The sequence below is a fragment of the Piliocolobus tephrosceles genome, chromosome 13, assembly GCF_002776525.5.
Source record: "Piliocolobus tephrosceles isolate RC106 chromosome 13, ASM277652v3, whole genome shotgun sequence".
Lineage (NCBI taxonomy): Eukaryota > Metazoa > Chordata > Mammalia > Primates > Cercopithecidae > Piliocolobus > Piliocolobus tephrosceles.
Window position 1 is genome coordinate 68,397,584 of NC_045446.1, and position 14,752 is coordinate 68,412,335.

Sequence of the window (14,752 nt, forward strand, 5' to 3'; positions counted from 1 at the left end):
TAGAAAACTAAGTCAACCCACAAGAACAAAGTTTTTGGACCTTTACCTTAAAACAGATACAAAAACTAACTCAAAATGGATCAAAGACCTAAATGTAAGAGCTACAACTATAAATCTCTTAGAAGAAAACACAGAAGAAAAGCTTCATAACATTGGATTTGACAGTGATTTCCTGAATATGACACCAAAAGCACAGGCAACAAAAGTAAAAATGCATAAATTGAACATGAGAATTAAAATATCTGTGTTTCAAAGAACATATCAGCAGAGTAAAAAGTCCATCTATGGGAGAAACATTTGCAACTCATATATCTGGCAAGGGTTTAATATCCAGAACAGGTAAAGAACTCCAACAACTCAACAACAGCAATCAACCTGATTAAAAAATGGATAAGACTTGGAATATACATTTATCCAAAGACGATACACAAATGGCCAACACACACATGAAAAGTTGCTCAACGCCACTAATCATTAGGGAACTGCAAATCAAAACCATGAGATACCACATTGCACCCATTTCTATTAAGAAAAAAAACAAAAGGAAGTGATGCTAGCAAAATGGTCAACAAGAAACCCCTACTGCTTGTCCCCCTCACAAAGACAGATCAATGAATAAACAACTACATTTTAAAATTAAATTAAATTAATTTTTTTGAGACAGAGTCTTGCACTGTCGCCCAGGCTGGAGTGCAATGGCGCGATCTCAGTTCACTGCAACCTCCACTTCCCGGTTTCAAGCGATTCTCCTGCCTCAGCCTCCTGAGTAGCTGGGATTACCGGCGCACGCCACCACGCCCTGCTAAATTTTGTATTTTTAGTAGAGACAGGGTTTCACCATGTTGGTCCGGCTGGTCTCGAACTCCTGACATCGTGATCCACCTGCCTCGGCCTCCCAAAGTACTGGGATTACAGGCATGAGCCACCACACCCGGCCTCTGAACAATTACATTTTAGTAAAAGTAACAGAGGGAGAGCCCCAGAATGCATGAGAGGAGTAACAGAAATTCGATGAGCACAGAAACTTGGGATGGTCACATGGAGAACCAGAGGAAACACACTAGGCCTTTACCACTCCATTGAATATCAGCTTGGAACCAGGACGAACTTCTTTTGGTGAGAAGGTAGGCAAGAGGATCATGGCAACTGCCATCAACACCTTGGACATCTCAGACCTCACCACTGGAGTCCCTGGAAGTCCTCGTAGGCACTAAGTCCAGTGAAGGGAGTTGCCTAGGGTCCACATAGCTGTGTTCCGTGTGGCTACTGTGCTATGCCATCTTGGAATTGGAACCATGGCTGGAGTGTGTCTTGCTTCAGGAGTGAATATCCATGGCTCCCTTTCATTCCTGAGGCTAAGCTGCGGCTGAGCCATCGCTAGCCCAGTGGCCCAACATTCCAAAGCTGAGCTATGAGCAGTTGTTACAGCCTTCCCAGTGGGGTCAAGCAGAAGTAAAGCTAATCCACCTACCCCTCTCCCCGCTCCCTTGGGCCAGAGCTGAAGCAGTACACGCTCTTCTAGGAAAAGAGTATCTTGGCTGCTCAGAACAGTCATGCCTCCACAGTGCCTAAGCTGAAGCCAGTGGCTGCATCCTAAGAAACAGTGCACTGGCTCCTTAGAGTCAGGTACCCCAGTACCTAAAACGATATGGTACCCTGCATTCCAGGGAAAGGATGCCTGGTCTACTCAGAACAGTCACACCCTCCCGGGCCTGAGCTGAAGTAGCACATTGTCCCCTGGGGAATGGGTGCCCTAGCTGAGCTGAGAGGTGGTACAGTCCAAGGCTGAGCTGATATAGGACCCTGTGTCTCAGGGAAAGAGAGCAGTGTCTGAGCTGAGACATCCTGCCCTACAGGCCAAACAACTCTAGTGCCTTGCTTTCCTGGAGCTACACTAGTCCTCTAGAGTCTGAGCTGTTGAGAAACTCCTCTCCCTGGGGAGTAGTGTAATTGCTGTGCTGTGCCCTGCCCCTCTACAGCCCAAAGGACAGCTGTGCTGTGCCATTCCCAGGTATTTGCTAAACCTAACGAGGGTCCAGAGTCACTGCTACATGGTGTATCATCCCCTGGGACCCAAGTTGCCACTGAGCCTTATTGACTCAGGTTCCCAAATTCTACTTGTACCCTGCTCCCTGAAACTAAACCTCCAGAACATCCCTTCTTACCCAGGGTGAGGCCAGTGCTGTGCTCTGCCTACCAGGGGTAGAATCACAGCTGGCCCCTGAGCCTGAGCTGCTAGAGCGTTCAACAGAGTCATAGATCCTGGCCCAGTGGGCAGTCCACATCCAACCTTGGCACCCCAAGACCCAGCTGCCACAACAGGTTCATGAGACTCTGAGCTTAGAAACCCAACCCCACATAAGCTCTAAGCACCAATACCTAGAACCCAGCACTGCTGCAGCTACTTGTAGGCCATGCCAGACCTGACACCAAGAGGGATCCCCCTGGCTAAGTCTCCTCATTGTGGGGAAAATGAGAACAGAAAGACCCAAAAAGTCCTTGATGCTAAGGACATTAGCAACCTATGCTACCACTGCTGCTGCACAAATTTCTACAGTCTAGGCCACTGAGGCACTCAGTTATTGTTGATGTTGAACATAGGCAAAGAAGCTGCATGAAGACTATACCATTGCACCTATGTGGAAACACAGTCATCACATCCTTCTCAACTGGAACACTAAAACCCAACTGCAGGTGAAAGTCGTTAAGAAATCCACTCTAGAAAGTCTGGAAGAGGTGATCTTTCCACCAGAAGCATGGACACTTAACATGAAGACACAAGAAACACAAAAAATGAAGGAACTATAACACCAAAAAAGCACCAAAGGAACTCTGGCTAGTAATCCTGGCTAGTAACAGAGCCCATTGAAAAGGAGATGAACAAATTACAGAAAGGGAATTCAAAATAATGACCTTAAGAAAACTCAATGAGGTACAAGAAAATACACACAATTCAAAGAAATCAGGAAAAAGAATTCACAATATGAACAAAAAATTCAACGAAGAAAAAAAAAAAAACAGAAATCTTGCAGCTGAAGAATTCAATGAATGAAATAAAAAACACAATAGAGAGCTTCAATAGCAAACTTGATCAATTAGAAGAAAGAATATCTGAACTTGAAGATAGGTAGAGTTTGAAATTACCCAGCCAGAAGGAAAAAAGGGAATATGAATGAAAAGAGTGAAGAAAACCTGCAAGACTTATGGAACACCACTAAGATCTACAGGGAGAGATAGACTCTAATATAATCATAGTTGGAGACTTCAACACCTCACTCTCAGCATGGACAGATCACCTAGACAGAAAATCAACTAGATTTAAACTGCACTTTAGGCCAAATGGACCTAACAGAACATTTCATCCAACAGCTGCAAAGTGTAATTCTCCTCATTAGCACATGTGACATTCTATAGGACCGACCTCATGTTAGGCCAAGAGATTTTAAAATAATTGATATTACATCAAGCATCTTTTCTAACCACAATGGAATAAAACTAGAAACCAATAACAAGAGGAACTTTCAAAACTGTACAAATACATGGAAATTTAAACAACATGTTCCTGAATGATTTAATGGGTCAATGAAAAAATTAAGAATGAAATTTAGAGCCGGGTGCAGTGGCTCACACCTGTAACCCCAGCACTTTGGGAGGCTGAGGTGGGGGGATCACGAGGTCAGGAGATCAAGACCATCCTGGCTAACATGGTGAAATCCCGTCTCTACTAAACATACAAAAAATTAGCCAGGCGTGGCAGCGGGCACCTGTAGTCCCAGCTACTCGGGAGGCTGAGGCAGGAGAATGGCATGAACCTGGGAGGCAGAGCTTGCAGTGAGCCGAGATCGCACCACTGCACTCTAGCCTGGGTGACAGAGCGAGACTCCGTCTCAAAAAAAAAATTAAATAAAATATAAAAATGTAAAAAAAGAATGAAATTTAGAAATGCCTGGAAACAAATGAAAATAGAAACACAATAGAAATGGATAAATACCAAAGCCTATGGAATACAGCAAAAGCAGTATTAATAGAGAAGTTTATGGCAATAAATGCTAATATTAAAAAAGTAGAAAATTTTCAAATAAACACCCTAATGATGCATTTCAAGGAAACAGAAAAACAAGAACCAAACCCAAAATTAGTAAAAGGGGAAAAAAAGATCAGAGTAGAAATAAAATTGAGACAAAAAATACAAAAGATCAACCAAATGAAGTTAATTTTTTCAAAGAATAAACAAAATCAAATCAGTAGCTAGACTAACCAAGAAAAAAAGGGAAAAGATCCAAATAAATAGAAAATGAGGCTGGGTGCCATGGCTCATGCCTGTAATCCCAGTACTTTGGGAGGCTGAGGCGGGCAGATCACTTGAGATCAGGAGTTTACTGATCTGGCCAACATGGTGAAACTCCGTCTCTACTAAAAATATAAATATTAGTGGGTGTGGTGGCACACGCCTGTAATCCCAGCTACTCAGGTGGCTGAGGCATGAAAATTGCTTGAACCTAAGAGGCAGAGGTTGCAGTGAACTGAAATCGCACCACTGCACTCTCCAGTGTAGGGGATAGAGTGAGACTCTGTCCCCGCCCCCCCAAAAAAAAACAAAAACAAAATGCTGGGCATGGTGACTCACGCCTGTAATCTCAGCACTTTGGGAGGCTGAGGCAAGTGGATTCCTTGAGGTCAGGAGTTAGAGAGCAGCCTGGCCAACATGGCAAAACTTTGTCTCTACTAAAAACAGAAAAATTTGCCGGGAGTGGTGATGGGCGCCTGTAGTCCCAACCACCCGGGAGGCTGAGGCATTAGAATCACTTGAACCCAGGAGGTAGAGGTTGTAGTGAGCCAAAATCATGCAGTTGCACACCAGCCTGGGCGACACAGCGAGACTCTGTCTCAAAATAAAGAAGTAAATGAATAAAATAAAAAAGAAAAAGGAGACATCATAATATCTAATGCACAGAATAATAACTAATAGCACAGAAATGCAAAGGATCATTAAAGATGATTATGGGCCAGGCACAGTGGCTCAGGCCTGTAATCCCAGCACTTTGGGAGGCCGAGGCGGGCAGATCATGAGGTCAGGAGATTGAGACCATCCTGGCTAACATGGTGAAGCCCCATCCATACTAAAAATACAAAAAAATTTAGCTGGGCGTGGTGGCACGTGCCTGTAGTCCCAGCTACTCGGGAGGCTGAGGTAGGAGAATCACTTGAACCCGGGAGGCAGAGGTTGCAGTAAGCCGAGATCGCACCACTGTACTCCATTAAAAAAAAAAGGTGATTATGAACTATACACCAACAAATTAGAAATCCTAACAGAAATGGATAAACTCCTGGACAAACACAGCTTACCAAGATTGAACCAAAAAGAAATAGAAAATCTGAACAGACTAATTACGAGTAATGAGATGGAATTTGCAAAAACAATCTCCCGTCAAAAGCAAAAACAAAAAAGGGCCCAGCTAAGACCTCAGAAGCACAATCAAAAACAAAACATAGACAAATGGCTGGATGTGGTGGCTCATATCTGTAATGCCAGCACTTTAGGAGGCCAAGATGGGCAGATTCCTTGAGGTCAGGAGTTCGAGACCAGCCTGGCCAACATTGTAAAATCCTGTCTCTATTAAAAATACAAAAATTGGCCAGGCATGGTGGCACATGACTGTGGTCCCAGCTGCTCGAAAGGCTGAGCCAGGAGAATCACTTGACCCTGGGAGGCAGAGGTTGCAGTGAGCCAAGATCACGCCATTGCACTCCAGCCTGGACAACAGAGGGAGATTCTGTCTCAAAAGAAAAAAAAAAAAGACAAATGGGGCTATATTAAACTAAAAATCTTCTGCACAGCAAAGGGAAACAATCGACAGAGTGAAGAGACAACCTACTGAATGGGAGAAAGCCATTCTGCAAGCTATTCATCTGATGGAAGGTTGATATCCAGCATATACAAGGAACTCAAACAACTCAACAGCAAAAAAACAAATAATCCAGTTGAGGCAAATTAGCTGAAAATACATATCTTTCAAACTAAGACAGAAAACCAGCCAACATGTATATTAAAAAAAAAAAAAAAAGTTCGCCATCACTAATCACCAGGGAAATGCAAATCAAAACCACAATGAGATATTATCTCACCCCAGTTGGGATGGCAATTTTCAAGAAGAAAAATAACAGATGCTGGTGAGGATGTGGAGAAAAGGGAACTCTTACACACTGTTGGTGGGAATGTAAATTAGTACACTCATTATGGAAAACAGTATGAAAGTTCCTCCAAAAACTAATAGAACTACCTTATGATCCAGCAATCCCATTACTGGGTATATATATCTGAAGGAAAGGAAGTATGTTGAAGAGCTATTTGCACCCCTATGTTTATTGCATCAGGAGTCACAATAGCCAAGATAATGGAATCAACCTAAGTGGTCATCAACAGATAAATGCATAAAGAAAATGTAGTATGATTCCATGTATATAAAGCATCTAGAGAAGTCAGACTCACAGAGACAGAAAGTAGAATGGTGGTTTTCAGGGCCTGAGGGAAGAGGAAATGGGGAGCTGTTGAATGGTTAGAATTGCAGTTTTGTAAGATAAAAAGATTTCTGGAGATTGATTATATAACAATATGAATGTACTTTACTGAACTGTGCATTTAAAAATGGTTAAGATGATATATTTATGTTATGTATTTACTACAATTTTTTTGAAAGAAAAAATCATTCAGAGGAAGGAAAATACAGAAGAATAAAAATTAAAATAACTGCTGATCTCTCATCAGAAACAATGAAGGTCAGAAGACTAGAATGGTATCCTTTAAATGCTGAAAGAAAACAGAACTGTCATTCTGGAATTCTATACCTAGCAAAATCTCTCTCAAAACTGAAGGTGAAATTAAGAAATTTCCAGATAAATGAAACCTGGAAAAATTTCTCACCAGGCCACTTACATGGCAAGAAATGGCAAAGGGAGCTCTTCATACTAAAGAGTAAGAAAACCAGGGGAAAACCTCACTAGACATTGTTTGAGTTTTGCTTTTAACACTTATACATATTTTAAAGAAGTTAAAAGGGAAAAATAATCTTTCCTAGTTATGCAGGTATTTATTATTTCTATTGCTCTTCCGTCATTCCTGAAGATTCAAGTTTCCATCTAGTACCATCTTGCTTCAGGCTGAGGAAATTTCTTATCAGTTTTTAAAAGGAGATCTCTTGGAAATGCTCTTATTTTTCCTTTATCTGAGAATGTCTTAATTTTGTTTACATTCCTGAAGGATACTTTTGTGGAATACGGACTCCTTGGTTGGCAGAGGGTTTTTTTTTCTTTTCTTTTCTTTTTTTTTGAGATGGAGTTTTGCTCTTCTCGCCCAGGCTGGAGTGCAATGGTGCAATCTCAGCTTGCTGCACCCTCTGCCTCCCGGGTTCAAGCGATTCTCCTGCCTCAGCCTCCTGAGTAGCTGGGATTACAGGCGCCCACCACCACGCCTGGCTAATTTTTTTGTATTTTTAGTAGAGACGGTGTTTCACCGTGTTAGCCAGGATGGTCTCGATCTCCTGACCTCAGATGATTCACCCGCCTTGGCCTTCCAAAATGCTGGGATTACAGGTGTGAGCCACCGTGCCCCGCAGCAGAGACTTTTTTCTTTCCATTAGTTTCAAGTATGTTTTCCTTTATTACATGGAATGTTGTTTTAATAGGAGCTTTGAAATCTGTGTCTGAAAATTCCAACATCTGGGTTATTTTGAGGTTCGTACCCATGACTTCCATTGAGAATGGGTTATATTTTTCTGGTTTTCAGTAGGCAGAGACATTGTGGATTACAGATCCTGAATGCTATGAACATTATGTTGTGTAGATGCTGGGTTCTGTTATAATCCCATGGAGAAGTGATTTTTTTTGTTTGTTTTGAGACAGGGTGTCACTCTGTCACCCAGGCTGGAGTGCAGTGGCACGATCTCGGCCCACTGCAACCTCCACCTCCTGGGTTCAAGCGATTCTCCTGCCTCAGCCTCCTGAGTAGCTGGGATTACAGGGGCCCACCACCACGCCCGGCTAATTTCTGTATTTTTGGTAGAGATGGGGTTTCACCATGTTGGCCATGCTGATCTCAAACTCCTGACCTCAGGTGATCTGCCCGCCTTGGCCTCCCAAAGTGCTAGAATTATAGGCATGAGCCACTGCACCTGGCCGATAAGTGATATTTTTATAGGAAATTAACCTGGTTAGGTTCAGACTGCAAGTTCTGTCTCCCCTCCCGTGTATGGTAGTTCAAATCTTCATTCAGTTCACATAGACTTTGTTGCACTCGATTGGGTCTGTCCCACATGCGTAGCCCAAGGTGATCCTAAGACTCACGTAGTTTCATTCCCAGAGTTAGAAGATCCCTTCTCCAGCTCTCTTCATTCTGGAATACTTGCTCCTTCCAGCCCCAATGGGGCTCCTCTTCTGGTTCCCCTACTCAGAAAGATGGGGTTTTTATGATATTTTAGTCATTTGTTCCACTGTGCTACTTTGTGATGGGGCCCAACCTGGAGGCAAATCCATGAGAGACAAAAAGTTTACCTCTGTGTAGTCACTTCTACAAGTTCTTCTCCCCTTTACAATCTGTCTCCTTTCATTTACTTTTCAGAGTCTTTGGGCATTGCACTTTAGATTTTGTCCAGAGTTTTTAGTTGTAATCAGTGGGAAGGAAAGCCTGTGGTGGCTTCTGCCACCATAGTGGAACTGGAACTCCCCAATTCTTTTTCAGTTTCTATATCCATCCTAAAATCCACCATCTCTTCACCTATTACATCCATTCATTACCCCCATAGATTAAAAAATTAATGTAGTTATTTTAAAGTCTGGTAGGCTGGGTCCAAAAGCTGGGTTTATTTTGATCTCTTTCTAGATATTGAGTTCTCTTAACTATGGGTTAAGGTATACGGTTTTTCATATATCTGGCATTTTCTCATTGTATACTGAATATTCTGGATGATATGTTATTGGAACATCATAGGAAAAGCCATGTAAACTGAATTTCACTTCTTTCAAGAGTCAGATCTCTTGCAGTTTCTGCCTTTTTAAATTGCTCTTTGGGGCCTTAAAAGTTATTTTTTAATATTTTGTCCAGAGTTTATAATTATTACAGTAGGTTTAGCATGATGCAAGCTACTCCACTACTACAAGAAAATACATAGTCTTTCTGGATTTAAGAAAGCTTCCTTCCTACCCTTCAGTTGGAATTCTGCAAACATTATTCGAACTTATTTTCTCCAAAAATCTCCCTGAGACCCTGCTCATTACCCTATCATTCCCTCATCCACACAAGTGAAAACCACGACAGAGAAGAACATGGCTTGGTCAAAGGCCTACAACAATGTGACTTCCTCAGCTGCAGAAAGTTCTATCTCTTCTACTAGGTTATACCTCTACAACACAGATTTTATTATGCACCTACTGTGAGCTCCGTCTTCAAGTAATACTGTATTAATGTAAAAATCCATACTACAAGGCAGAACGTTCCAAATGCTGTGAGAGAGAGAATAAAAAACTGCTGTGGCGATTCACAGAAAAAGTGAATTCCATCCAGGTAAGAAGATTAATAGAGATTTCATAGAGGAGGTGGCGGGGCAAAGATTAGCCCTAACGGCTAATTCAAGCAGAGATGTTTCTATGTTTGTTCTCTGATGCGTCAGCAGGATCACTGGAGTGATGGTGGTGGCAACTGTTAATACTATATAAATCCTTCTACTTAAAGGGTGAGCTGTAGACAAGCTGCACTGGTATCATCTGGAGTTTATCAGAAAGGCAGGATCCCAGGACATAGGCCAGGCTTACTGAATCAGAGTATTTCAACAAGGTCTTCAGGTATTTCATATGCATGTTTAAGTCTGCAAGGCACTACAGCGAAGTACTTTGCCTTTCACTACAACTATGATTTTAAGACCTCACATTCTCTGCTCCTAGGCAGTTGTATATGTAATAGAAGAGGACGGGGCATAAGAAGAACAGGTAAAATGTATTTACTTTATACTACTATTTTATGTATGTTTTATCATTTTTACACTCATTAGTAAGCCTTTGAATTAGTTATTTCCATTGTGAAGATAAGAATATTGAGGGTTAATTAGGTTAAATAATTGGCCCAAGATCACAAAGAAAGTGGAAGAACCTGAATTTGAACCCATATCCGACTGACTCCAAAGCCTGAACATGCTTTCCATTATACCACATTGCCTATCTCTGGTCAGTGATTCGGGAGAATCAGGTACTATTATTTACAGTTGTGCCACTAACTAGAGTTAAGTGACCTTGATTAACTCACTCTATCTTTTTAGGACTCAGGTCTTCATGTATAAGTTGATGGAAGTTGAACTAGTGAAAGTTCACAAACAAATCAACCATATTGCTTCGTGAAAATGGGTATCTGAGGCAGCCTTAAGAATGAGTTTTGGGGCCTCTTCTGTGTGACAGCAGATGACTCAGAAAAACAAAAGTAGGGTAGCATAGTGTAGAGAAAAGAGTACAGGACCAGAAACAAGAAGACCTGGGTTCTAACCCAACCTCTGTTATTTATTAGTTGTGAGTCTCAGTTTCTTCATCTGTAAAATGGAGATAAATTTTGTACACTGGCTATGTCTCAGTGTGTTGATTGGTTCAAATGAGATATGTATGAAAATATTCTCAAGGACAAAATCAAGTAATACATTAGTACAGCCATTTCTCTATTTGCCTTGTCATAACATGAATCATGAATTAGATCTTGTAAGTTAATTAAAATGTGATTTGTAATCTGCTGGCTATGGTAGCAACTGGGAATTAGGTCTGGCAAAGCCTATCGGCTCTGCACTTTTGCTTACCCTAACAATGGGAATAAAACATAATAAATATATGTACAGGTTCTGCACCTGTGAAAGAGCTGATGATGTCAGAAAAATAAAAGACCATTATCCTAGAGCAGGGAGCCATTGCTCTATAACTTTGTTATGATGGAATTTTCTATATCTGTGCTGTCTGGTACAGTAGCCCCTAGACATATGTGGCTACTGAGGACTTGAAATGTGGCTAGTACAATTGAGGAACTGCATTTTACATTTTATTTCATTTTAATTAATTTAAATTTATGTAGACATATGCAGGTAGTAGCTACCATAAAGAACAGTGCAGTTCTAGAGCAAAAGCAAGGTATGGATTTGTTCAACAATGTTATGGTTTTATAGCTATACTTTTAAGGCCAACAAGTAAATTTACTGTTTTTTTTGCAATTCGGAAACTCTGTCCCCTAATGCTTTCACCCCTGCCTCCAAATCAAACGACATTTTTTATAGCATTCTTTTTGATAATGGGAGATTTCTCTGGAACCCTGTAATCACTGTGTAGCAACACAGATGATGCCAATAAACTATGAAGGCTACAGAAGCAAAAAATTATGTTTTGTCATAGATGTGTTTGTTTACCTGAAACGATATAATGTTTTGCTTGTCTTTAAAATTAAAAAAGCAGGGACTGAAAAGTACTAGGCCCTGTGAGCGGTCACGAACCCACTTAATGGCTGTGGCAGCCTCCTACCTTGCATTTTCTGCTCTTCGGCTTATGCACTGGTGCAAGTAGAGATACTCCTGAGGTGCACTGGTGGACAAGGCGGGCTGCATGTGGTTTGACACAGGGGGTTCAAACGTGAACAGAGTTGGCTGGCTGGAGTGTGATGGAGCTGAGGACTTGCGCTCTCGGAGAAGGTGCTGGCTAGAGCTGCTGAGCTCAGCTGGAGAAGAGCGGGGGCCATGACCAGCTGAGGAAACGTTTCTCAGGGTGTCTGTAAAAAGGAGAAATAGCTCTGTGAATGAAAAAAGAAGGAAATGTATCCTTATCCCAAAATGAGTTGTCAGAGGAAGAAAAAAGAGTAAGAGCAGAGGCAATAATCCAGGAGTAGCATTCTCTCCCTCTCACAAACCTGCCCCTTGCTGCCCTCCTGGCCATCTTGGTTGAAGAAGAGATCCTCTGTACCTCTGGACTGCTTCTGGGGTAGCCTGGAGGTGACTTCCTATCACAATCTGGGCCATATCTGCCCCACTTCCAGGAAGTACGGCTACCTGTGGTCTAGGAGTGTGACCCTGACCCTCAGGCAAAGTCTGCCTCTAGAGCAACGCGTACTACCACCTTCCCACTCTTTGGTGGCTCCTGCTGTCGTCAAAGGATGAAATCATGTCTTTTGCAGCAACATGGATGCAGCTGGACATCATTATCCCAAGTGAATTAATGCAGAAACAGAAAAGCAAATACCCTAATGTTCTCGCTTGTAAGTTGAAGCTAAACACAGGGTGCACATGGACATAAAGATGCAAACAGTAGACACTGGGGATTACGTTAACAGAGAGGGGGAGAGGGGGACAAGGATTGAAAAACTACCTATGGGGTACAATGCTCACTATTTGGGTGACAGGATGAACAGAAGGCCAAACCTCAGCATTAGACAATATACCCATGTAACACACTTGCATATGTACCCTGGCGTCTGAAAAACAAGCCGAAATTAAAAAAAAAAAAAAAAAGAAATTTAAACATCTAATTAAAGGAAAGAAAAAAAAGCTAAGGCTGGCTTTGTTAAATGAGGCTTTGCTTACTGAAGACTCATTAATTGAGGCTCTGGACTGTGCCTTACTGCATTAATGATAAAAGCACAAATGCATTTGGAGCTGTCAATACTGGACCCCAGCTGCTCCTGCCTGGCCTCCTGAGACCTCCAAGGACAGTTACATTCCCCACTGCCCACCATTCCCTGTCTATTGGTCTTTTTCCCTCTTATCTTAAACTCTCCTCTGTTGTGTTAGAAAGTGAGGTATTAAGGAAGGATAATAACTTACAGTGCTACACCCCAAGCCAAGGGCATTATTCATTCGGCTGGCTCTCTAAGCTTAGTCCAAATTCCTTAGCATAACATAACAAGGCTTTTGACAGTCTGACCTACTTCCTGCTTTTCTCCACCCATAAACAAGGCATATGGAAGCATCATCAATCCTTGAACACACCAGCCTCTTTTATGATTCTTTGTTTTGGCCTCTGCTGTTCCTTCCGCTTGGATTTCACCTCTCCTCTACTGGCAAACTCATATGTAGACTTTTAGACCCTACACGGATATCATATTCTCTCCGAAACCTTCCTGGAGTTGGATCTTCTTCTGTGTGCCAACAGCACTTGGCCCATGCTCCCATTATATCCACGGTCACTATGCTTCCTTGTCTATCCCATGGCTTTGAGAACAGTGACTGTGATGTTATTACCATTATAGTCCCAGCATTTACCTAATAAAGGCAAGGTACATAGCAGGTTCTTAGTTCATGTCTGCAGACCAAACAAACACAACACGTTCATTCAGCATTCAAAAATTCCACTAGTGAAACTTTTTGTTCAAAAGAAATAAAAGTTTAAAGATGTAATTTTAGGCAGTATGATAGTTGGTGGGTTAACATTTTGGTGGTGGTGATGGTGATTTCCTAGGGTTATTCAACTCATGTCAGAGGGGACACAGTTTACCTTCTACTCCCTGTCATCTGACCTACCTCAGGCTATACCCTTCTCATGGCCCTAGGCAGGATCACCAGCTCATTAATGCTCTACAGTATTAATTACTCTCCAGGCATTTCTGGTGCTGGGCAGGACACCTTCTGCCAGTGTACAACAGAAAAAGATGATGGGCCTCTGGGGAAAAACTGTTCCATTGACAGCTGTACTGACCTCCAAAATGAACTCCCATTACAGATCTTGTAGTAAACTGGACATATGTTAACAGAATCGATGGCTCATTACTCCATTATATTTGCAAGATGAACTCTCTAATAGTGGAGGAGAGAGGGTTTACAATATGGGACAGAGTAGCCACAGGGCCATGGAAAGAATACAAGCTACTGCCTAAGAAAACACGCGGAACCTGCAAAAACCAAGCTTCTGGTGAGATTCTGTATTCTCTGTTGTTTCGTTGGACTCCTCTTCCTTCACCTGCCCCTTCAGTGGAGGCACTCCTTAGGGCTCCACTGCAGACCTTCCTATAGCCTCTCTCTCTCCCGCTGGAGACTCTCCAGGGGTAATCCTGTCCACTCCCACAGCTTCAGTTACCACCTATGTGCTGACAACTCTCAAATCTTCATCTCTATCTCAGTTCTCTCTCCAGTACTCCCTGCTGTATATCCCTTCACCTGCTGAGCACCTCCATTCAGACGTCCCATAAGTGGGCCAAACTCAACAATTTAAATTGACCTCTTCATCACTCATGTTCCCTGTCTCAGTGAGGTCCCTCATCACCAGCCAATCAGTTCTCCAAGCCAGAAGTCCAGGCATTATCTATGACTCTTCCATTTCTCAGCAACCATGTCACGTCATTATGTCACTGTCCCACTTAAAAACTCTTCTGTTATACCTCAGAAGACTTACAAATATCTTTCTTTTTTTCTTCTTTTCTTCTTTTTTGAGATGGAGTCTCACTCTGTTATTCAGATTGCAATGCAGTGGTGCGATCTTGGCTCACCACAACCTCTGCTTCCTGGGTTCAAGTGATACGCCGGCCTCAGCCTCCTGAGTAGCTGCGACTACAGGCATGTACCACGACGCCCAGCTAATTTTTGTATTTTTAGTAGAGATGGAATTTCACCATGTTGGCCAGGATGGTCTCGATCTCCACTGCCTCGGCCTCCTAAAGTGCTGGGATTACAAGCGTGAGCCACCACACCTAGCCAAAGCTCTCTCTTTTTTTTTTTTTTTTTGAGACGGAGTCTCGCTCTGTCACCCAGGCTGT

At 42.3% G+C, this 14,752-nt stretch overlaps 1 protein-coding gene across 1 annotated transcript in view; it reads right to left on the bottom strand.

Annotated features, from left to right (window-relative positions):
- The window catches only part of GAB2 (GRB2 associated binding protein 2), a 213,509-nt gene that overhangs the window by 23,355 nt on the left and 175,402 nt on the right, over positions 1–14,752 (bottom strand). Inside the window, exon 3 of the mRNA XM_023209315.3 lies at positions 11,536–11,779. Coding sequence (XP_023065083.2) covers positions 11,536–11,779 — 244 coding nt within the window. The remainder of the gene's footprint in view (positions 1–11,535; positions 11,780–14,752) is intronic.